This window comes from Poeciliopsis prolifica, unplaced genomic scaffold (assembly GCF_027474105.1).
Source record: "Poeciliopsis prolifica strain line A6 unplaced genomic scaffold, Auburn_PproV2 SCAFFOLD094, whole genome shotgun sequence".
NCBI lineage: Eukaryota > Metazoa > Chordata > Actinopteri > Cyprinodontiformes > Poeciliidae > Poeciliopsis > Poeciliopsis prolifica.
In genome coordinates, this window is record NW_026562469.1 from 490,244 (window position 1) to 515,000 (window position 24,757).

General features: G+C 49.7%; 2 protein-coding genes across 2 annotated transcripts in view; one reads left to right on the forward strand and one right to left on the reverse strand.

The window, feature by feature from the left end:
• Window positions 1-23: 23 nt before the first annotated feature.
• cfap61 (cilia and flagella associated protein 61) lies at window positions 24-21,100 on the reverse strand. The gene is given in 25 exon segments (XM_055023027.1): window positions 24-475; window positions 598-691; window positions 780-985; window positions 1,567-1,649; window positions 2,921-3,248; window positions 4,152-4,384; window positions 4,387-4,443; window positions 4,980-5,157; window positions 6,454-6,622; window positions 6,719-6,811; window positions 7,889-8,016; window positions 10,137-10,265; window positions 10,336-10,542; window positions 10,617-10,694; window positions 11,203-11,329; window positions 11,408-11,544; window positions 11,912-11,951; window positions 15,599-15,687; window positions 15,766-15,885; window positions 17,550-17,682; window positions 18,676-18,796; window positions 18,876-18,943; window positions 19,011-19,087; window positions 19,200-19,356; window positions 20,822-21,100. Coding segments are annotated over 25 exon segments (3,576 nt in total). The 5' UTR covers window positions 20,956-21,100; the 3' UTR covers window positions 24-85.
• Window positions 21,101-21,115: 15 nt separating this feature from the next.
• Window positions 21,116-24,757, forward strand: part of crnkl1 (crooked neck pre-mRNA splicing factor 1) — a 6,281-nt gene continuing 2,639 nt past the window's right edge. The window contains 8 exon segments of the mRNA XM_055023028.1: window positions 21,116-21,354; window positions 22,441-22,593; window positions 22,706-22,797; window positions 22,955-23,113; window positions 23,568-23,734; window positions 24,006-24,184; window positions 24,274-24,444; window positions 24,523-24,714. Coding sequence (XP_054879003.1) covers window positions 21,307-21,354; window positions 22,441-22,593; window positions 22,706-22,797; window positions 22,955-23,113; window positions 23,568-23,734; window positions 24,006-24,184; window positions 24,274-24,444; window positions 24,523-24,714 — 1,161 coding nt within the window. The 5' untranslated portion in view covers window positions 21,116-21,306.

Consider the following 24,757-nt stretch of genomic DNA (forward strand, 5'->3'; position numbering starts at 1 on the left):
CATAATTACCACAAGACAAAAGGTCAAAGGTCACAACTTTTTATTGAACCTTTAGATGAGAATGGTTCCAGTGACACCAGGAAGGTCAGATCTGAGCTAAAGGTCCAGAGTGTCCAGGGGAGTGTCCAGAGTGTCCAGCGGAGTGTCCAGAGTGTCCAGCGGAGTGTCCAGAGTGTCCAGGGGAGTGTCCAGCGGAGTGTCCAGAGTGTCCAGGGAAGTGTCCAGAGTGTCCAGGGGAGTGTCCAGAGTGTCCAGGGAAGTGCCCAGAGTGGTTGTTGTGTCTGAAGTGTCCGTAGTGTCCCGGGGAGTGCCCGGAGTGTCCGAAGGGTGCGGGTCGTTCCGGGATGTAGAACATGGGCAGCAGGTTCTGGTTGTCCACCAGCAATGCCAGCGCTCGGTTCCTCAGAGCGGCCCGGGTCTCTGGGTCCATCCTGATTGGTAGATGGAGGCTGAGCGACTCCAGGTCTCCGCCGCGCTACAGAGGAGGAAACACTGGTTTCTACAGGAAGTTGCTTTTCCTTCTCTACCAAACCAACTCTGAGGCTGAGGAGGAAGATGAAGGCCTCCATCATCATCCTCAGCAAGGAGCTGACGCACCTTGAGCCGACAGGTCAGTAGCTGCAGCGCCCTCTGGTGGAGGTCCGGGAAGCGGTCGTGGAAAATGGGCAGACAGCCCCTCTGTGTGAAGAAACTAGAAAAACACCAGAACAGGAGGAGACGGGTCAGAACCGGGTTCACTTTGACCAGAACCAGAACAGTCCCACTGGTTCCAGTCCCACCTGTAGAGGTCGGGCACCAGCCCCAGGCGGTACCGGTCCAGGAGCTGGCCCAGCAGCTCCTGGTGCCGGCCGAACAGACTCAGGTAGTTCCTCACTGGGAGCGGCTTCAGGGACAGACAGGTGAGGCTCTCCACCAGCTGCAGTTCACTCAGCTGGATCCGGAAGTAGTCACCGCTCTGCGCTGCTCCTGTCACTATCGCTTCATCCTGTGGCGCCACACGGAGGAAAACATGACCGGTTCTGATCCGTTTCCACGGCAATGAAACCAACAGGAAACCCCCAGACCCGACAGAGTCAGGAGAAATCAGCTAAAGATGGCTGATTTCCTTTGGCATGGTTCTACTGGACCAAACCAGTGACCCGGTTTCAGTTCTGGAAGTAACTAGTTACATTTATTTTAGGTGTTTAAAGATATACACATAGATGGGGAAAGCACTGCTAACTAGAAAGTTAGCTGCACTAACTATGAAGCACAAATCATGTTGCTGTTTAGCTAAAGCTAACATGTTAAAGTCAACAATATTGATGCCGAAGGAGAACATGATGAGTACCAAGAAGTACCAGATGTTCTGAAGTAACATTTAAAGTAAATACTTTTTAATTTTACTTACGTTTGTCAGAGTAAATTTGCTGCTACAGGTTTGGTTCATGAATCACAGACTCACCACAGAGCACTTTTAAAGCACTGTGCTGGTGCTGGTTAGGTAGATCTACTCCCTGGCAGCTAATCAATGAAGAAGCAGCCAGTTCAGCTAAAGTAGACTAACCAGGTCTGACAGGAACTCACCAGCTGGAAACGATGGCTGGTCTGGAAGCTGGAACTGGGTTTGGTTACATGCAGGAAGTGAAATCCACCAGGAAGAGTTGCTCCTGCAGACAGACAGAGACACGCTGGACGTTAGACCGGGACAGGTCCAGGGGGATGGGGAGAAACCGATGTTTGGTTTCTGTGGTTGAATGAAAGCAGCAGCATCATCAGCATCATCATCATCAGCAGCATCATCATCAGCAGCATCATCAGCATCATCATCATCAGCAGCATCATCATCAGCAGCAGCATCATCAGCATCATCATCATCATCAGCAGCATCATCATCAGCATCATCATCATCATCAGCAGCAGCAGCAGCATCATCATCATCAGCAGCAGCATCAGCATCATCATCATCATCAGCAGCAGCATCAGCATCATCATCAGCAGCATCATCATCAGCAGCAGCATCATCAGCATCATCATCATCATCAGCAGCATCATCATCAGCATCATCATCATCATCATCAGCAGCAGCAGCATCATCATCATCAGCAGCAGCATCAGCATCATCATCATCATCAGCAGCAGCATCAGCAGCAGCAGCATCATCATCAGCAGCATCATCATCATCAGCATCATCAGCAGCATCATCAGCATCAGCAGCATCATCAGCATCATCATCATCAGCAGCATCATCATCATCAGCATCATCAGCAGCAGCATCATCAGCATCATCATCATCAGCAGCATCATCATCATCAGCATCATCAGCAGCAGCATCATCATCATCATCAGCAGCAGCAGCATCATCATCAGCAGCAGCATCATCATCAGCAGCATCATCATCAGCATCATCATCATCAGCAGCAGCATCATCATCAGCATCATCATCATCAGCATCATCATCATCAGCATCATCATCATCAGCAGCAGCATCATCATCAGCATCATCATCATCAGCATCATCATCATCAGCAGCAGCATCATCAGCAGCAGCAGCATCATCATCATCATCATCATCATCATCATCATCATCATCATCATCATCAGCAGCAGCAGCAGCAGCAGCAGCAGCATCATCATCATCATCATCATCATCATCATCATCATCATCATCATCAGCAGCAGCAGCAGCAGCAGCAGCAGCATCATCATCATCATCATCAGCATCAGCAGCAGCAGCATCATCATCATCATCATCATCATCATCATCATCATCAGCAGCAGCAGCAGCAGCAGCAGCAGCAGCAGCTGCAGCACTGAGCGTGTTGGTGGCCTCAGTGGCGCTCTGAGCCGCCGGCGCGTAGCGGGTGAGGGGCTGATATCTTGCTGTTCCCGCCCAATGCACAGATCCTGGACGGGTTCTGAAAAGAAGTGGGAAACGGACCTCGGATCCTGGGCCGACTGTAGAGCGGGATGAGCGGCTCGGGCTCGGAGGGCGGGTCGTCTGGCGCCTCCCGGGTCGGGTCCAGAAGCTCCAGCAGCACCGCCGCCACGTCACGACCCACGTCCTGGGAGCTGAAGTTGGCATGCGACCATTCGTCTGCGTAGTAGCTGCAGGAGAACCTGGTGAGCGGGCCGGCGCCGTAGATGGAGGCGTCACTTGTCAGGAAGCGGCTGTTAATCACGAGGCGGCCATCGAAGGGCAGGAAGCAGCCGCTGATGCTGTGGAAGCAGTCATAGTCCACTCCTTCACTGGATAGGTTGAGGAACACCTGGAGCAGGACGGGTAGAGCATCTTAAGGAAGAAAATATGTCCAATCTATTCATTCAGATGATTCTGGATTCTAGTTCATGAAAACAAGATTCACCTTAAGTTTAAATCTTACACCAGAACGATGTAAGATTTCACATCAGCTGAAGCTGCTAACATCTGAGTTAGCATCTGCTAACACTCTGAGCTAATAGCTGCTAACACCTGAGCTAACATATGTTAACACTCTGAGCTAACAGTTGCTAACACCTGAGCTAACATCTGCTAACACTCTGCGCTAACAGTTGCTAACACCTGAGCTAACATCTGCTAACACTCTGAGCTAACATCTGCTAACACTCTGAGCTAACAGTTGCTAACACCTGAGCTAACATCTGCTAACACTCTGAGCTAACATCTGCTAACACTGAGCTAATAGCTGCTAACACCTGAGCTAACATATGTTAACACTCTGAGCTAACAGTTGCTAACACCTGAGCTAACATCTGCTAACACTCTGAGCTAACAGTTGCTAACACTGAGCTAACATCTGCTAACACTCTGAGCTAACAGTTGCTAACACCTGAGCTAACATCTGCTAACACTCTGAGCTAACATCTGCTAACACTCTGAGCTAACAGTTGCTAACACCTGAGCTAACATCTGCTAACACTCTGAGCTAACATCTGCTAACACTCTGAGCTAATAGCTGCTAACACCTGAGCTAACATATGTTAACACTCTGAGCTAACAGTTGCTAACACCTGAGCTAACATATGCTAACACTCTGAGCTAAAAGCTGCTGACAATCAAAAATTTGAGCAGAGCCTTTAGAATGTCCAGCTAGTTCTGAAAAGCTAGAACCAGTCCAGTCCTGGTCCAGAAGCGGTCCAGAAGCGGCCCGAGAACCAGAGGAGAAACTCACTGCACACTGCAGCCTCAGCGGCTCGGAGTCACTGGTGAAGGAAACGCAGGCGATGGGGTCAGGATCCTCGCCGTCGTTTATCTGAGCCAGGACACAGTTCTGATGGACCTGGACCTCGGCGCCCATCATGGCCGCCGCCACGGCTCTGTCCACGGCCGAGTCCGGGAAAGGTGCGGGGCGGGACCCTGGGGGGGGCAGGACCAGGTGGATCCGGGATCCCTGGACACCGAGGAGAGCAGGGTCTGAACGGTGACGTAGACGTCCAGGGTGTTTCCGTAGACCACGGCGTTATCTGGGGTCAGAGGTCAAACACCAGGGACAGATGAATCATTTCCTCCTCACATTAGTAATTATTAGTTATCGCTAATCAATACGTCTGAAGGAAGGAAGGAGCAAAAGAGGGCAGGATGATCGGCGTTTAGCTGTGCTGCTAACGATCCGGCTGTCAGCTACAGCCTCAACGTCACGCACCTTAAAAATAGATTTAATGGTTTAATGCATCTTTGGGTTTATAAAATCAATAACTAACCATTAGCTTCAACCTCACCAGACCAGGAAGTGGACGGTCTAGTTAAATCCCAGAGGACAAGATGCTGAACCAGAGCACAGCATCACCATAGCAACCACAGAGCGTTTTACTGAAACATTTAGAAACTTCTGAGCAGAAAGTTTAGCTGCTCTTAGTGAAACATGAAGCTCCTGATGTCATTAATCTGACCAGCCAATCAGAGAGCATCATTCCTGATGAGACTGATGAGACAGGAAGTGGCCGCCGCGTTCACGCAGCTCAGCGCTTCCTGCTGCTCCTGCTGGGAACCAGCAACTCACCCTGCAGGTCCACAAAGTTCTCCTGCAACCAGCAGCGGGCGGCAACGCCGTCATGCAGGTCGCTGATGGTCAGCAGGTTGGAGGGGACGGGCCCCGTGTATCTGCGGCAGAACCAATCGGGATCCAGCTGGCTGTTGGTGACGGGCTGGGAAACATCAACTCCAGTGGGGCAGGGAAGCTGCAACGGCAACCGGCTGGTCAGGCAACGAGAAACATGGCAACAAAAACCTTCTGAACCAAAACAGGTTGCTGCTTCAGGACAAACTGGGAGCTATGAAGCATGGAAGACAATAATATTAACAGTATTAATATTCATCATCTGGTTTGCCACTAAATACTCTCACAATAAAATTATTTCTGTCTGGGGGTTTCCTATGGCGGCCTACAGGTGGCGCTATGCTGAAAAACAGGGAAAACTCCAAAACAAACGCAAAGAAATAAATGAAACTGAAAAATGACAGAGCCCTCATGGGGAAAATGTTTCTTTTGTGTTTCCTCGCAGTATGTTTACTGCAAAATTTGCTGTTGTTTGAAAATCAATTTATTCACTGCATGTTTGTTTGTGTGGGTTGAGATGGAAACGACCTTTAACCACCCAGACCTGTCAGATGACTTGTTACCTGCAATAATAATGCACAAATTGTCCAAATAGTTTTGATGTATTTTTCATTTCTTTCCTATTTATGAAAAGTTCCTGTTATATCAGAGGTTTATGGTGCATTTCTATCTTGAAGAAAAAGATATAAAACTTTAGATATTCCACAACGAGATATTAAGAAACATGGAAAACCTTGATATAAAAGCAGAAAGTATTATGGCCACCATTAGAAAAGCTTCCAGTATTGAGTCATAACACATGAACTGATCAGGACATCATTGCGAGGGAATGGAAAAGACAAACATTTCCCCATGTCCCCTAGAGGGCTCTGTAAAAAATTATGCAGCTGCAGAAAATAAAAGCACAAAATGCAGCAAAACCAACAGAAACTTTGGAACTGGCTGTGCTGGACATCAGTCCTCCAGACCACCAGGGGGAGCCAACAGTTACATCATCTGATGTAAGATGTAGTCCCAGAGGAACGATGGGATGTGAGGAAGAAAGAACACGTTGCACTATGCTTCATGTCTCTTTACAGACTCCCCCTAGTGGTCTGGAGGACTAACAACATCTAGCGGAGCCACTTTGCAGCTTATTATACTCGCTGTTATTTCTCTAGTTGTGATATTTTTGCTCTTTTTTTAAATGCTGCTGTGTTTTCTGTTGCGTTTTGCCAACATGTCAGTTTCTAAGCAGCCGATACACTCAGAACTGCAAACTGTCACAAACCGACTTCTTCTGTGGTTTAAAATACCACAAAAGAAGTCAGTGGTTTTGCTTCCTTTAGGTCAGGGTTGATTTTGAGTTCCCATATTTCCCAGCAGCCCCAGCAGCATGCTGGTTCCTGTGGTTCCTATGGATCGGCGCCGGGCTCACCCGGTACTGCAGGCCCGTACAGAGGACCAGGAAGTCGTAGGCCACTTTCTGCCCGTCTGAAACCAGGACGTATTTGGACTTCCTGTCAATCCTCACAATCTTCCCCTTCACCACTCGGGTGCAGGACAGCAGGAAGGTCTGGGCCAGGTCTCTGCTTCTGAAAGCGTGACTGCAGGACACATGGCAGGAAGTCACTGTGATGTCACTTCCTGTTCCAGAAGGCTGCAGGAATAAAACCGAATTGGAACATCTCTGCATCCAGCACCTGGTGGACAGGAAGCCGACGTCCTCATGGTCGTAGTTTCCAGGGAAACCGTGAGTGGAGATGAGGGTGAGGTTGTTGAACCGCAGATGAGAGCTGGAAGAGGACAAGCAGAACAGAACCGGATGGAAACGGGTCCAAATGAAACAGTGAGACATCCAGAATCCTTCCTCTGAGACAAGAAGCAAAAGCAATTCAGCAGAAATTCTGACTAATTAATATTTATTAGTGCTCAGAATCCATGTTTAGCATTGACATGCTAATTATGTTAGCATAGCTTCTGATAGGCTAAGTCCTTTTAGCACAAGCCTCTTCCAGCGTCCAATCAGATCAGTTAGAAATGTTCTGATGGAAGCAGATGGTAGAGAATGTAGCAGTGCATCAGATTTACAGCCGTACCAGAAACACATGAACACAAAGGTTCCAGTGGGAACAAATCTGCGATTAAATGAGTTAAAATGTGAATAAGAAAATCTCTGATGGAAAACTGTCTAAAGAGTCTGAACATTCACTGCAGTCCAGACGATGTTCTGGCTCCAGGATCGCCATCAGCTCAGCTGCCTGGTTCTGGTCTGGACTTCCAGAACCAGGTTCTGTCCTCTGAAGGTTACACCAAGTCTGATGTCAACCTGTCCTGTAAACCTGCCCCTCCCATCAGGGTTGTCATAGAAGCGATCCATGACAACCCTGTTGACGGAACCAAGCAGAACCGGTTCTGTTTGGTTTCATCTGCAGGTTCATTCTGAAACAGAACCAGATGGGTTCTGTTATCAGGCGACCCGCAGCCTGACCGCAGCGGGCCAAGCGGATCCTTATCTGAGCGACCCGACCCGGTGATGAGGTTTGGGTGGAGCTGATAAGGCCCGGCGAGCCGGCCTGACCCGGCTCAGCAGAACTCTAACTGCCTCATCAGCGGCGGCAAACGGATCCAGCTGCTCCTCATCCTCACCTGATACCAGGACGCCGGTATCATGGTTGCCTAGTAACTATCTGCAGCAGCAGCAACTGGTTTGTTGCTGCTGCTTTGGTGCCGCTTCACTTGCTGCAGCATCAACCTTCTCCTAAATCTGTGCTGAAGTTTAAAACGGACCTAAAACATCCAGCCCGACCTGACCCGGTCTCCAGAAGGAACCAGGTTCTGGTTCTGTTTCAACTCAGAAACCTGAAACTCACCTAAAGCTGAGCTCCTCCAGCAGGGACAGGCCGGTGTCTGAAGCCCCCACCACCACGATGCTGGCGTTCACCCTGACCTTCGGCTCCAAGGTCAACTTCCTACTGATCAGGCTGAGAGCGAACGGCGCCTGGAGGGACAGAGAGGACAGCGTCTGGAGAGAGCTGGTTCTGATCCAACTGGTAGACTGAAGCCTCTGCAGCCTGAGAGATAAAAAAACTGATTTCTGTTCAACATGAGAGCAGATTGATAATGGCCCATTAGCCGTTCTGATCAGAAAGACGTTTCTGCTGGTTGGACACAGATTTAGTGGACTGACGGGAGCCGTCGTTGGTCCCATCATGGTTGGACATGATGGGACACATCAGCAAAGCAGAGTCCCTGGGTGTAAAACAGGCTGGGTTACAGCAACATGCTATTTAGCCAATGATCATGCTAACACACTAACTTCAACCAAGCTGACCCCATCATGGGTCAGTAGAACCAATCAGAACTTGATCCAAACATCTCCACCTTTAACTCTTTGTTAGACGAACCAATCAGTCTTTTATTTTGAAAGTTTGCCACTGTAGTTTTCTTTCAGGTGGCAATTTGTAGATTAATAAGCATGTTTTTGATTTGCTGTTATTACTAAGATGAAGGCAGATTTTAGAGCAGTGAGACTTCCTGATTGGCTGCTGCAGGGCAGCCAATGAAATGCCTGCATGTTTCCATGTGATTTACAGGAATGAAGGCGAGGAGATGATTGGTTGAAAACTGATGTGTCATCTGCATGTGAGGTGGAGCAACTGCTGTTCAGCCTCATGCTGAGGAAGAGGAGGCTGAGACAAAGCTCAGGATGAAGCTCTTATCAGCAGCTCTGCGTCACAGAGACGACCGAGTGATGTGAGCAGGGCCTGCATGGTGACGCCTGAGTGTGTGGTAAATATTTAAAGGACAATAAAATACATCAAAGATGCAGAGACATCAACTGGTGAGGAAGATTAGAGGAAACAAAGATACACATTTAAACATCAGGAAAAGAATCTGGAGCATTACAGACCACACAGTTCAGTCTACAGACAGGAGATGACTCCAGTTCACTTAGCAGGACCTGCTGTGCAGCGGCGGGGGACTAAGAAGTTAGCAGCACTAACCCTAAAGCACTAAAAATAAATGTTAGCTATGCTAACCCTAAAGCACTAAAAATAAATATTAGCTGTGCTAACCCTAAAGCACTAAAAATGAATGTTAGCTGTGCTAACCCTAAAGCACTAAAAATAAATGTTAGCAGCACTAACCCTAAAGCACTAAAAATAAATGTTAACCATGTTAACCTTAAAGCACTAAAAATAAATGTTAGCTATGCTAACCCTAAAACACTAAAAATGAATGTTAGCTGTGCTAACCCTAAAGCACTAAAAATGAATGTTAGCTGTGCTAACCCTAAAGCACTAAAAATAAATGTTAGCTGTGCTAACCCTAAAGCACTAAAAATAAATGTTAGCTGTACTAACCCTAAAGCACTAAAAATAGTCATTAATTCTGCTTATGCTAGTTGCTATTCCACCCATCCACTTTCTGTACAACCTTGTCCCTAGTGGTCTAGTCCAAAATGTTAATTCGATGAGGAGGAAACTAAATTCAATCATGAACATGAACAATTTATGAATTTCTGTGTATTTGTTTAGTTCCCACCTGTTGTTGTTTGCTCATGTCAGTGTTGTATTATTCTGTAAAATTAATTATATCTCATCTATTTAACATTTGATGAATGAAATTTCTTAGGAAAAGAAAAAGAATATGAGGAGAGGAAGTAGATCTGCTGGGAAACAGTCTTCAACCCCTTCAAAATAAGAGCATGAATATAAACATCTACCTGAAAAATTCTTAATAGCAGATAACCAAAGCCTGAACATTGAACTATATGAAACAGAAAGTGTACAAAGCAACTTTTAGAATTTATCAGGAAAAATAAATGCTAATCGAAACAAGCCACCAGAAGTTGTGCTGATGAAGTCACATGACTGTGTTGCACCAATGAGGAGCCTTTTAAATAAATCTGAGGTCCTGAGGATCAGAGTGAAGCTGCAGAAGACTTCTGGTTCTGGTTCCTTCATCAGAACCTGCTATTTCAGGTTCTGATGTAGGAACCAGAACCAGAAGTCTAGCTCAGCATCACCTGTCACTAGGCAGATTAAGAGCTTTCATTTCCTGGTTTTTAACCCCAGGCAATGTGTGTCGCCCCCTGGTGGCTGCTGCCAGGCCCACCTGTTCCTCTGTGATCCTGCGGGACGGGGCGTTGATGCCGAGCTCCTGCAGCGGGTACGCCACCTGCTGGCGGGGCCGGACCGGCACCAAGCAATTCAGGATGAACTCCAGAGGATAAAAGCAGGAGGTCTGAGGGCAGGGGCAAAGGTCAACCAGGTTCAGAGATGAGGTGAGGCTGGCCCGGTTCCGGTACACTCACATGCTCTCCCAGCAGCGGCGAGTAGACCCGGTGGTACAGGCAGGACCGGTCGGCCAGCCGCAGCACCTCCTTCAGGCAGTGCCGGGTCACGTGGTAGCAGCAGGGCTTCAGCAGGAAGTGCAGCATGCGAGCGTGTTCCTGGTAGCCATAGTGACCGAAGCTGATGAAGCTGTCGATGTTGTAGCGAGCCCGCAGGTACTCTACGTCCTGGAACACACGGCGTGCGGTGAGAAGGGGGCGGCGGCGCGTCCCGCCTGCGGCGGAGGAGCGAACGGGGTTACCTGTTCGTCCCTGATGATCGTCACACCGACCAGCTGCCGCTCCACCAGAACCACAAAGGCCTGCAGAGGAACGCCATCCTGACAGGAAGCACACACCTGATGAGACGCAGAAACACTGATCCCACCCAGTCAGAGCAGCAGGCTCTGCAGCTCAGGTTCACCAGGCTAAACTGAGCCGGAAGGTTCTAGCTTTGTGTTAACAAACAAAATATTTCAATTGTTCAACTCTGCAATATTTGGCCTTGACATGAATGTCCACAATAGTTTGCAAGAAACTGGAGGGACTGAATGATATAATTTGGTAGTAAACAGATAAAAACTGCATTGATTTAATTGACAACATAATAGTGAATCAGTTAATGTTTAATTAAGAATCCAGACGGCTGCATAAAAAGCTGTGGTGGGCCACATTTGGCCCACAGGCCTTGAGTTTGACACATGTGGGTCAGTGTGTAAAATCATCTGACTCGGACACGCCACCTGGTGGTGAGGAGGCGCACTACTGAGCATTGATCCACACTCAGCAAGTCACTTTCTCAGAAAAAAAGCCGCTAGCCGTTGTTTCCATGAGTTTATTCAGACTCACCGGGTCGCTGTGGGTCCGGTAGAAACAGTCCAGATCCTTCAGAACCGAACCGGTGAGATTCAAACTCTTCAGCAGAGCAGAAACAGCTTCTCTGTCTTCAGGCACCGCCTTCCTCACATCCACAGTCCTTCAACAAAGACAAAATGGTTTCCACTGGAACACTGCTTATGGAGCGCCAGAATCTGCATCCGGACCTGCTGCCTACCTGAACCTGGACCTATGGGTGACGTAGAGGCTGGTGAGCTGCAGGCTGCTAGGACGGGACCGCACCAGAACAAAGTTTTGTAACCACGGTGACTCTGGACTTGCAGATGGAATGAAGATCAGGCAATATTCCAGGTCCTGCAGGAAGCAGACAGTCAGCATGGAATAATGATCCAGGTGTTGGTCAGCAGGAATCTGCTGTGGAAAAGAGAAACTAAAGCATCGAAAACACCAAGTAATTGCACCCTCAGAACATGGTTCTGTTGGTTCTAATGGGTCTCCAGTTCTGTGGTCATAGTATCTTGAATTCAATGGGTGAGCTGCAAAAACACAAAATAATACCAAGTATTCCTTAATATTGATGAACAGTTGCAGTCCCACTAGTAGATCATTCCACTTATTAACGCTAAAGTGTTTTTTATAAGTGAAAGAATCTGGTCCTTTACATCAATAGTTGGTGATTCCAGGCTTAAAACAAGAAAAGAGTCCCTGGTTTCATACTTACCATGAAGTGCAGGAACATGTATGGTAGCCCGTCTGTAGATCTGTGGACAGAAGAAGTTAAGTCAGGTTGGAGTCTAGCTGGGCTCCATGGGGCTCCACTGGGCTCCATGGGGCTCCGCTGGGCTCCACTGGGCTCCATGGGGCTCCACTGGGCTCCACTGGGCTCCATGGGGCTCCGCTGGGCTCCACTGGGCTCCATGGGGCTCCGCTGGGCTCCACTGGGCTCCATGGGGCTCCACTGGGCTCCACAAGCTCCACGGGGCTCCAAGGGGCTCCATGGGGCTCCACTGGGCTCCATGGGGCTCCATGGGGCTCCACTGGGCTCCACAGGGCTCCACTGGGCTCCATGGGGCTCCACTGGGCTCCACGGGGCTCCATGGGGCTCCACTGGGCTCCACTGGGCTCCATGGGGCTCCACTGGGCTCCATGGGGCTCCACTGGGCTCCACTGGGCTCCATGGGGCTCCACGGGGCTCCATGGGGCTCCACTGGGCTCCATGGGGCTCCACGGGGCTCCACGGGGCTCCACTGGGCTCCATGGGGCTCCACGGGGCTCCACTGGGCTCCATGGGGCTCCACTGGGCTCCGCTGGGCTCCATGGGGCTCCACGGGGCTCCACTGGGCTCCACTGGGCTCCACTGGGCTCCATGGGGCTCCACGGGGCTCCACTGGGCTCCACTGGGCTCCATGGGGCTCCACTGGGCTCCATGGGGCTCCACTGGGCTCCACTGGGCTCCATGGGGCTCCGCTGGGCTCCACAGGGCTCCACTGGGCTCCATGGGGCTCCACTGGGCTCCACTGGGCTCCACTGGGCTCCATGGGGCTCCACGGGGCTCCACTGGGCTCCACTGGGCTCCACTGGGCTCCATGGGGCTCCACGGGGCTCCACTGGGCTCCACTGGGCTCCATGGGGCTCCATGGGGCTCCACTGGGCTCCACTGGGCTCCACTGGGATCCACTGGGCTCCACTGGGCTCCACTGGGCTCCATGGGGCTCCACTGGGCTCCGCTGGGCTCCATGGGGCTCCACTGGGCTCCGCTGGGCTCCATGGGGCTCCACTGGGCTCCGCTGGGCTCCACTGGGCTCCACTGGGCTCCACTGGGCTCCATGGGGCTCCACTGGGCTCCACTGGGCTCCATGGGGCTCCACTGGGCTCCACTGGGCTCCATGGGGCTCCACTGGGCTCCATGGGGCTCCACGGGGCTCCACTGGGCTCCACTGGGCTCCACTGGGCTCCACTGGGCTCCACTGGGCTCCATGGGGCTCCACGGGGCTCCACTGGGCTCCACTGGGCTCCATGGGGATCCATGGGGCTCCACTGGGCTCCACTGGGCTCCATGGGGCTCCACTGGGCTCCATGGGGCTCCACTGGGCTCCGCTGGGCTCCATGGGGCTCCGCTGGGCTCCACTGGGCTCCGCTGGGCTCCACTGGGCTCCATGGGGCTCCACTGGGCTCCACTGGGCTCCATGGGGCTCCACTGGGCTCCACTGGGCTCCACTGGGCTCCGCTGGGCTCCACTGGGCTCCACTGGGCTCCATGGGGTTCCACTGGGCTCCACTGGGCTCCATGGTGCTCCACTGGGCTCCATGGGGCTCCACTGGGCTCCACTGGGCTCCATGGGGCTCCACTGGGCTCCATGGGGCTCCACTGGGCTCCGCTGGGCTCCATGGGGCTCCGCTGGGCTCCACTGGGCTCCGCTGGGCTCCACTGGGCTCCATGGGGCTCCACTGGGCTCCACTGGGCTCCATGGGGCTCCACTGGGCTCCACTGGGCTCCACTGGGCTCCGCTGGGCTCCACTGGGCTCCACTGGGCTCCATGGGGCTCCACTGGGCTCCACTGGGCTCCATGGGGCTCCACTGGGCTCCGCTGGGCTCCACTGGGCTCCGCTGGGCTCCACTGGGCTCCACTGGGCTCCATGGGGTTCCACTGGGCTCCACGGGGCTCCATGGGGCTCTACTGGGCTCCACTGGGCTCCGCTGGGCTCCACTGGGCTCCACGGGGCTCCATGGGGCTCCACTTGGCTCCGCTGGGCTCCACTGGGCTCCATGGGGCTCCACTGGGCTCCATGGGGCTCCACTGGGCTCCACTGGGCTCCATGGGGCTCCACTGGGCTCCGCTGGGCTCCACTGGGCTCCGCTGGGCTCCACTGGGCTCCATGGGGCTCCACTGGGCTCCACGGGGCTCCATGGGGCTCCACTGGGCTCCATGGGGCTCCACTGGGCTCCGCTGGGCTCCATGGGGCTCCACTGGGCTCCGCTGGGCTCCACTGGGCTCCACTGGGCTCCACTGGGCTCCGCTGGGCTCCACTGGGCTCCATGGGGCTCCACTGGGCTCCATGGGGCTCCACTGGGCTCCATGGGGCTCCACGGGGCTCCACTGGGCTCCACTGGGCTCCACTGGGCTCCATGGGGCTCCACGGGGCTCCACTGGGCTCCACTGGGCTCCACTGGGCTCCATGGGGCTCCATGGGGCTCCATGGGGCTCCACTGGGCTCCACTGGGCTCTATGGGGCTCCACTGGGCTCCATGGGGCTCCACTGGGCTCCGCTGGGCTCCACTGGGCTCCGCTGGGCTCCACTGGGCTCCATGGGGCTCCACTGGGCTCCACTGGGCTCCATGGGGCTCCACTGGGCTCCACGGGGCTCCATGGGGCTCCACTGGGCTCCACTGGGCTCCGCTGGGCTCCACTGGGCTCCACGGGGCTCCATGGGGCTCCACTGGGCTCCACGGGGCTCCATGGGGCTCCACTGGGCTCCACTGGGCTCCATGGGGCTCCACTGGGCTCCACGGGGCTCCATGGGGCTCCACTGGGCTCCACTGGGCTCCACGGGGCTCCACTGGGCTCCACTGGGCTCCATGGGGCTCCACTGGGCTCCACTGGGATCCACTGGGCTCCACTGGGCTCCACTGGGCTCCATGGGGCTCCACTGGGCTCCATGGGGCTCCACTGGGCTCCACTGGGCTCCACTGGGCTCCACGGGGCTCCACTGGGCTCCACTGGGCTCCACTGGGCTCCACTGGGATCCACTGGGCTCCACTGGGCTCCACTGGGCTCCACTGGGCTCCATGGGGCTCCACTGGGCTCCATGGGGCTCCACTGGGCTCCACTGGGCTCCACTGGGCTCCCCGCCAGGGCTCCGTGGCGCTGCAACAGCTGGCAGGTGAGCCGTGCTGCGGCAGCCAGGTAGCCCTCCCAGCAGGTGTCTGTCGCTGGACGGCTGCCATCGCTGCTGCTGCTTCAGCAACAATGTCCACTGGGACTGGACAGAACCAGAACCAGAAACAGTTACATTTGATGGGAAATCCACAAGGTACCACGACATGACGTCACAGAGGGAGTCATGATGGGGAGATGACAAGAAGCTACCCTGGAAGGGTCAAAGGTCATCTCAAAACCACCTAATGTTCGCCAGACAGAAAACAGGTCAAAGGTCACAGGTTACGGGTGCTCTCCTTCAGCACGGTGGTGAAAGAGAGTCAAAATCCAAATGATGCAGCAGCTGAGTTGGACCAGAACTTCTGCAGTAGGTTCTGATGGGTCAGGAGGTTCTGCTCCACTGCTCCACAAACCAGCAGAACCAGTTAGACCCAGTTGGACCCAGTCAGAACCAGTTAGGTCCCAGCCTGATCAGATGTTTTTCCAGCTGCAGGAAACAGGAAGTGGCGTGGTTCTGGTTCTCATGTTTACCGGGTCTGGTGGTCCTCGTCGGATATGAAGTGCTGAATGCAGAAGGAGTTGGATTTCCTGGAAGTGTGGCGGCTCGGTTCCTCTTCCTCCTACCATCACAGGGTCACATGGTTCTGGTTCTGGTCCAGCTGAATGCAGCTGTGTGAAGTGGGTGGGGCTTACAGTACCTGCTCTGGTTTTCTGTGTTTGTAGAATCCATCAAACTCCCTGAGGTCAAAATGCTCCAGAAGTTTCTGGTCGTTAGGAGACGAGGTGGCGGCGATGAAGCCGACGATGTGTCCTTCATCCTGCGGAGGAAAAACCTCCAGAAGCTTCACTAGTAGCTCCACAGTGAACATTTGTACTGTGGTCAATGAGGCTGAATCAGCAACACAGTTAGCAAAACTCAACAAACTGGAAACAGGAAGCAACAGTCCAAGGAGCAGACTGTACAGGTCAGCGTGTCGGGACAGACTGACGCAGCTCAGGGCGCCGAACTGTGTTTGTAGCATGCTACAAATAATACAGTAGCAAAATGGTTGAAGTTAGCGCTTCAGCATTGCCTTCCACTAAATACCATGCTATTATAGTGCTTCGGATTTAGCTTCCGCTAAATGCCACATTGGTGTGACTCTTTAGCTTAGCATTCTCCAAAGTCATGTTGGTATTTTGCATTAGCGTTAGCATTAGCTTCCGCTAAATGCCACATTGGTGTGACTCTTTAGCTTAGCATTCTCCAAAGTCATGTTGGTATTTAGCATTAGCATTAGCTTCCGCTAAATGCCACATTGGTGTGACTCTTTAGCTTAGCATTCTCCAAAGTCATGTTGGTATTTAGCATTAGCATTAGCTTCCGCTAAATGCCACATTGGTGTGACTCTTTAGCTTAGCATTCTCCAAAGTCATGTTGGTATTTAGCATTAGCATTAGCTTCCGCTAATGCCACATTGGTGTGACTCTTTAGCTTAGCATTCTCCAAAGTCATGTTGGTATTTTGCATTAGCATTAGCATTAGCTTCCGCTAAATGCCATGTAGGTGTAGCATTAGGGGAACTGCTGGTTATAATAGTTGTTCTTGTCATATAAATATTGATAAATCCTTGCAGGTATTTCTGAAGGTATTCCATCCTGGAGGGTCGACAGGCTGCGGTGAAGCTGACTGTGTGTCGCTGGTGTCAGCAGAGCTAACAGTTTTTATGAATTGCAGTTTCACTTGAACAGAATGAATGATTGTGTTTGTTTCTGGTTTCAGTTAAAATGAGTTTGTTCTCCTTCCAGTGACATTCCTCAGAGGAGCCACAGTTTCTCATGAGATTCAGGGTTTCCCCCAGAAAACTTGCTAAGCCTGGCGGTAGGAGGCACTTGGGCTCCTTTAGCGGCCCACTGTTTTTGTGTTAAAAGTTACAACAATTCTAATATGCAAGAGCAGGCATCATAATTTGGGAACTCCAGTTCAATGTGTCGACTATGAACCTAGCTTAATCTGTCTTTACTGGTAGTGGTGTATCAAAAGCCCAATTTTAAAATTAGCAAACTATGCTTAGCCAGGTGGGAGGAACAAGTAAAGACTGGTGGCCCACCAGGCTTATCATCCTGTGGAGAAAAACTGATAATTACTTCAGCAAAAATAAGAAATATCAGTAGTAATAATATGTGCTGTAAAAGTACATTTTTACATGAAGTTACTCAAGTAACTGTTGCTTGTTACTTTAGTTACTTCCTTCCTCTGCAGCTCAGAGAGTATCATAAACGATAAAATATTGTTGCTTTGCTTTAGTCTCATCCTCCATGCTCCTCATGCTCATCTCCTCATGCTCTTCATGCTCCTCATGCTCCTCATGTTTTGGCCGAGCCTCAGCTCATCTGCACCATATGATGCCATGGCAACCGGATGATGTGAAGGGCGGTTCAAAACCGGTCCTGAAGGAACCAACCCAACAGCAGAGGCTGACCGGGGCAGACCGGGGCAGACCTGGAGGACGGCGGCATGGCTCCTCTGGTTCTGGTACTCGATGACATCTATCAGGGCGTAGGGCTGCAGAGGGATGGAGCACTTTGTCGTCTGCTTGTCCACAATCACCATGACATCATCGTAATCTGCAACCCTGGAAGACAAAACGAGCCGAGCTCAGAGCAGTAGATTCTGGTTCTGGAGAACTCTTCAGTCTGACTTCCTGTCATGTGACCAACAGGTGAAGTCTTCTCAGACTCAATCAGCCTGAGGATCATTAGAGGTCAGCTCCTGAAGCAACTACAAGCTGAAGGTCAGCTGAAGGTCAGAGAGCTAACTAAATGTCAGCAAGCTAAACGACCTGGTTGACAAACAAAACCTTTAGCTTGCTGCTAAATATTTAGCTCGCCACCTACATTTTCATTTGTCAAGCTACATAACCTAAATTTATAGTTTATAAACTATATATCTAGTTTATAAACTATATAGTTAGGCTATTTAGCTTACCAAGTAAATATTAAAGTGATAGTTAAATATTTAGCTAGTAATCTAAATAACCTTCAATCCAAATTAATATTTAGTTTGTGCTAAATAATTAAATTCAAACTAAATATTTAATTCACAAGCTAGATATGCAAACTGAATAGTTTGAAACTAAATAACCAAGATAAATAAAGGCTGTGATAGCTGGTGTTGTCACATATTCTGTAGCCTACAACCTCTGACTAATGCCAGTTAGCGCGTTGCTAACATGTAAACGATGCTGGTTCTGGTTTTTACGGCGGAAGTCAAGCCTCATGGGTTTAGGAGTAGGGTTAGGGTTAGGGTGGGAATAAGTTGGATAGGTTATAAACTAAATAGCTTGAAGATAAATATTTAACTTTGAATGTCCAAACTAAATATTTAAACATGTTGTTCACAGAGTGAATAGCAGCAGGAAGGAAAGTTTGGTGGAAGGACAAAGCAGACAACTACAGGAATATCCAGAGCATTGGTAACACCAGGACCGGATAGCATGCTAAACCTGCTAAATCATCTCACTAGCACCTGCTGCCACCTAGTGGCAGACAGAGAGACCTGCTTCTGGGCTGACATAGTGAGCTGGTGGTTCTGGTTCTGGTGCTGAAGGTCCAGATGGGGAGCTCACCGGGCTCGGCGGACATGCAGCCGCTCGCAGTGATCCTCCCGTCTGCAGATCCGAGCCAAACATGGCGCCTCGCTGTCGGCTTCCCACCGCAGCAGCTGGAACGTCTCTTCCAGAACCGGTTCTGCTCACAAAAAGGGTCGTCAGAGAGCGAGGGCACGAAAGCAGAACTCAAACCGGGCCTGATCAGCAGCCGGTCTCACCTAGAGGACAGTGTTCCGGGCAGAGCAGCAGGATGTGCTCCAGGTCCGAGGAGATGCTGAAGGCAGCTCTGTAGGAAGATGAGGAAGGTTCTGGTGACCCAGGACCGCTCAGAGTCCAGTTCTGGTTCTGCCTACCTGAGGATCTGATCCAGGCTGTCTCCAGCCACTCTGGGCTCAGACACGAACAGATGCAGGAACAGAGAGTTCAGCGGCTGCAGAGGAGTAACAGGCAAAACATTATGACCACCTCAACCGGTCCTGACCCAGTTCTCGCTCATGAGATGAAAGCGGTGAGACTCGGCCTGACTGCACAATATTACCCACAGTGCATCTGGCGGCGGGCCAGTGTGAGCGCAGGAAGGCCTCCCAGGCGTCATGGCCGTCCGCGGCGGCGGCGGGCGGGGGGCGGTCGCTGAAGGAGGCGTGAGCCACAACGTCGCCCGAGCGGCCACCCACCGTCAGGGAGAGGTTGGCCTTCTCCCTGCAGGCTCACAAATCATTTCATTCGGTTTTTAATAATAAACAGTTTGTTGCCTAAAATCAACAAGAGCATTTTGAGTAAATGTTTGATCTTTTGCAGAATCTGCAGCTGAAAATGGTTTGAACATCAACATGTGAAATGTTCAGGCTTTCTGCGGCACTGAACATTAACATACAGCTGATCTGGAGTTTAATATTCATTACCTGATTAATAACTGGATAGAAAAGATTCATATCCTGAATGTGAAGCTGCCACCAGAGCAGTTCTGGTAGAACAGATTTACAAAGTTTTCATCTTTCATGATAAATGTTTTTATGTTTTGCAGTTTTGGTTTAATTACTACTCTGAACATGTTTTTCTTTCAGCAAATTACCATTAGTGTCTGTAAACTCCAGTTAATGACTGAGCAATCACTACATTACTTGATGATTGTTTAATTGATTGATCATCCATCCATCCATTTTCTGAGCACCCTTCTCCCTGACGGGTTCTGGAGGTGCTGGTGCCTCTCCAGCCGCGTTCCGGGCGAGAGGCGGGATCACCTGGACAGGTCACCTGGACAGGTCACCTGGACAGGTCACCTGGACAGGTCACCAGTCTGTCGCAGGTCAACACAGAGAGACAAACAGGACAAACAACCAAGCACACTCACACCTAGGGAGAATTTGGAAAGACCAATTTACCTGACAGTCATGTTTTTGGACTGTGGGAGGAAGCCGGAGAACCCGGAGAGAACCCGGAGAGAACCCACCACGCACAGGGAGAACATGCAAACTCCGTGCAGAAAGACCCCGGGCCGGGAATCTAATTGATTGATTAATCATTTCAGTCCAACATTAAAGCATTAAAATGTAAACTTATCATAACTTTGCCCCCAACGTTGATGGGTGAGTTGGACATATGAAGTTATTTCATGGTGACACTGAACAGGAACAATGAAATAATAAATATACATTTCATTACATTTCTGCCTTAGCTATTATAAGTAGTGACTTATTGATACTTTATTAAACATTTATTTATTTTATGCTACATCTAATTCATAATTTAATTATGGATTAAATTATGAATTTAAAAAAAATGCATAGATCGGAAATTTGAACACGATATGCCACAAAGATGCACTACACACAGAACTTTTGTGGTGGGTGGATGGTTTTTCTGTGTGAGTGTGAGATCTGTTTCAGAGAGGATCTTTGTTGAGCACTTCTCTAATCTAGAAGTGCTCAATTTAGAGCATCTAATTTAGTGATGCTCTTACTGTAGTGCCATCTTTAATTGTCCTATCCACCAATTCAAGCTGTAGTTGGCTAATATGGCTGTTAAACCTTTGATTTTAGGAAGAAATGGGTCATTTATATGATGTAAATAACAATAAATGAAAATAAAAGTAGTTTCATGTGATGACCAGCTGATATAAACTTTTTTCAGGCATAATACTGGAAGGTTGGTGATTTGTTCTCACAGCAGATCATTGACATTGATCCTCCCGAAGACAGCCTCATCAGATGAGCCAATCAGCTTCTGGATCCACCGGGCGTCCGCTGAGCGGCTCCTTCTGACGGTCAGATTTTCCTCCGGGCTCCAGCTGGACCTCATCCTCTCCTGGGATTATTATGGGATGGAAACTCGCTGGCTTCTTCCTACCAAACCTCGACTGGTCGTTTTTGATTCAAACTTTTTGACTTTAACTCGATAAACGGCTCTTTTCTGTCTCCTTATGAAGTTCAGTTGATTCTGTTGCTATAACAACAGCACGCCGCCTGCAGCGAAAACTCTCGCGACACTTTGGAGCCGCGCGGCATTGTGGGTGCTGTCATGGCGGCTGCCTGCTGGTGTTAGAAAAGCGTTGCAGAGTGTGTCTCCTGGAAGCTGCTGCAGGTGGTGTTGGGTGGTGTTATTTTCTTTAAGTGTTTGTCAGCTACGGTACCGGTTGGAGTCACCGACAACATGGCGTCCACAGCGGCGGGAAAGCAGCGCATCCCGAAGGTGGCGAAGGTAAGAAACCCCGAGGAAGATTAGCACCTAGCGGCTAATGCTAACTGCCGCTAAAGAAGGGGGCAGATTTAATACCAGGTAGATTTTATAAGTATACACTATGATTGATTTTACTCATTAATATACTATTTAAGCTTTGTGGGGTTATTTAGGCAAAAATAATATTATTTTCTTCTTACTTCTATTAGTTTGTTTCAACAATGCTAATGTTAGCTGCGGCTGGACTAAAGGGGTTTTTTTACTGGGTTTTTTTGTTGTTTTTGACGTGGATTATATGAAATGAATATGTAATATTTGATTTGATAACAAACGTAGATCAATCATTCTACACTTAAATCAAATTCCTTAAAACACAAAACACCAGTTTTATTTCCCCTTTATTTAGAAAATGTTTACAATTTTAGTTAACGGGAGAAATCTGAACTTTATTGTTCTGGGATGCTTCTTGCTTCCAACGGCTTTAAATGAGCAAAGAGAGTCAATTCATCTATGTCTGTTTAGATATTTTATAGATACCTCGTTGCAACAATTTAAAGTTCTGCATTTTTTAGCATCAGGACCGCCTTCGATGGGGTAAAGGACCAAAACATCAGTTATTTGCCTAGAAAAAACCTGGAGTTATTCTGCAAAGTTATGAAAGTTCTGTGGGTTTTTTAAACGTCATTAACATCATTCGATGTAGGTATGCTTAAAAAAAGACAGTTCAGACAGTGAGCTGGATTATTCTTCATGCTCCTGTAAGTCAGTTTTTGTTCCCTTTAGTTGAGAAGATATTAAAAAGTTTTTCCCTTTTTTACCCCAAACGCTTTTAAAAGTGGAATAAAACTGAAGTATATGATTTTATATTAAATACAGACGTTTTAAAGAACTTCTATGAACAGTTCAGTCCAGGACTGTTTTTTCTAAAATCTTTTAATTCCAGTATTTTTATTGTACTAAAGTGCTACAGATTATTCCACCTTATTTGCTTTGTTTTAAATTGGGTTCTGAGAATAAGGAAGTGCATTTACACCCGCATCCACTAGTTTGTGTTTTTCTGAAGTAGAGACAGAGACATTTGGGGCTCAGGTGTTTGTGTTGTTTCAGGTGAAGAATAAAGCTCCTGCAGAGGTTCAGATCACCGCTGAGCAGCTGCTCAGAGAGGCCAAAGAGAGGGAGCTCGAGCTTCTGCCTCCACCGCCCAAACAGAAGATCACTGATAAGGAGGAGCTCAATGACTACAAGCTGAAGAAGAGAAAGGTCAGCTCACTCACCAGACACACTTTGATGCTATAACACGGTTCAGATTTGTTTCTGCTGCAAGAAACCATTAAAGCTGCAGGTTCTGATCCTGTCAAACTTCCTCTGAAAGGGCTTTGAAGACAACATCAGGAAGAACCGGACCGTCATCAGCAACTGGATTAAATACGCACAATGGGAGGAAAGCCTGAAGGAGATCCAGAGGTATTCACCTGATGACTGGCTTCATTTCTGACGCCTACTTTCATTTGCTTAATTTTTCCACATTAAAGTTTATAAGGAGAAGCGAGTTCTCATTTCCTCCAGTCTGAACTGTTGAGTGAGTTTCTAAATGATGCATTCAAGTGCCGTCTGTTTTCAGAGCTCGGTCCATCTACGAGCGAGCGCTGGACGTCGATCACAGAAACATCACTCTGTGGCTGAAGTACGCAGAGATGGAGATGAAGAGCCGTCAGGTGAACCACGCCCGCAACATCTGGGACAGAGCCATCACCATCCTGCCCCGGGTCAACCAGTTCTGGTAGGACCAGGACTCCCAGTACACTGGCGTCCATATTGGACCAGTGAGCTGTTTGGACCCGTTCTGTTTTCTAAGACTGCTCCACTTTTGTGTGTTATTAAAATATAATTCTAAATTTGTTTTTATTATTCAGTGTTTTAAATTAATTCAAATGATCAATAGTTTATATTTCTGCCTGCTTTTACATGAGCTGATTGGTTAAACTGCTGTGCAGGTCAGCCAATCACGTTAGAGTATATGACATGTTTCCACAAATACTGAAATTATTTCATGTGATGAATTCAGTTTTAATTGATTTGCACATCTATGTCTTTTATTACAGTTTGAAACTATTGGATGTGTAAATATTGTTATGTACAAGTTGTTCATGTTGATAATTGTTTTAGACGGTTTAGCTGTTTCTCACAGTAACTTGGCTCCAGACTCTGACGCTGAGCCTCTGCTGCTCCTGCAGGTACAAATACACCTACATGGAGGAGATGCTGGGCAACGTGGCCGGCTGCAGGCAGGTGTTTGAGCGCTGGATGGAGTGGGAGCCGGAGGAGCAGGCCTGGCACTCCTACATCAACTTTGAGCTGCGCTATAAGGAAGTGGACAAAGCCCGGAGCATCTATGAGCGATATATCCTGATGTTTGGTTTGATGGTGTTTTAAATCATCTCAGGAACATCTGGGGACAAACTAGAGGCCGAGATGGTTGTAGGAGCTGTTCAAAGTTTACGTTCAGGGCGATTTCCAGGATTTTCTATCCTGATTAGGTTGAATATTAATGTATCAATACTGCATGATCATTTTCACATCAGATTCTTCAGGTAAAGCAAATGGAAGTGATTCAGAAACCAATCCCGAGCGCTTTCAGGTCGACAGCCATAGTTTCCTTGACTCCTGTGAACTCGTCATGGTCCACCCCGAGGTGAAGAACTGGATCAAGTACGCTCGCTTCGAGGAGAAGCACGGCTACGTGGCGCACAGCAGGAAGGTGTACGAGCGAGCCGTGGAGTTCTTCGGGGAGGAATACGTGGATGAGAATCTGTTTGTGGCCTTCGCCAGGTTCGAGGAGACCCAGAAGGAGGCGAGTTCTGACTGAGCCGTGACTTTTGACCGTGACCTTTGACCCGGTTACTGCTCCAGTGTTTTTCTGACTCTGTATTTGGTCAACAGTTTGAGCGGGTCCGAGTCATCTACAAGTACGCCCTGGACAGGATCCCCAAGCATCAGGCGCAGGAGCTGTTCAAGAACTACACCATGTTTGAGAAGAAGTTCGGAGACCGCAGAGGAATCGAGGACGTCATCGTCAGCAAGAGAAGGTTCCAGTACGAAGAGGAGGTCAAGGTGGGCGAGGAGCTGCTGGAGGTCAGGGCCGACCGGTCGATCCAGACTGACGCACTCTTCTTCTGTGGTTAAACGCAGGCAAACCCACACAACTACGACGCGTGGTTCGACTACCTGCGCCTGGTGGAGAGCGACACGGACGCCGACACGGTGAGGGAGATCTACGAGAGAGCCATCGCCAACGTACCGCCCATCCAGGAGAAGAGACACTGGAGGCGCTACGTCTACCTGTGGATCAACTACGCCCTGTATGAGGAGCTGGAGACCAAGGTGGGTTCGCCAACTGCTCAGATCAGCCAGAACCAGCAGAACC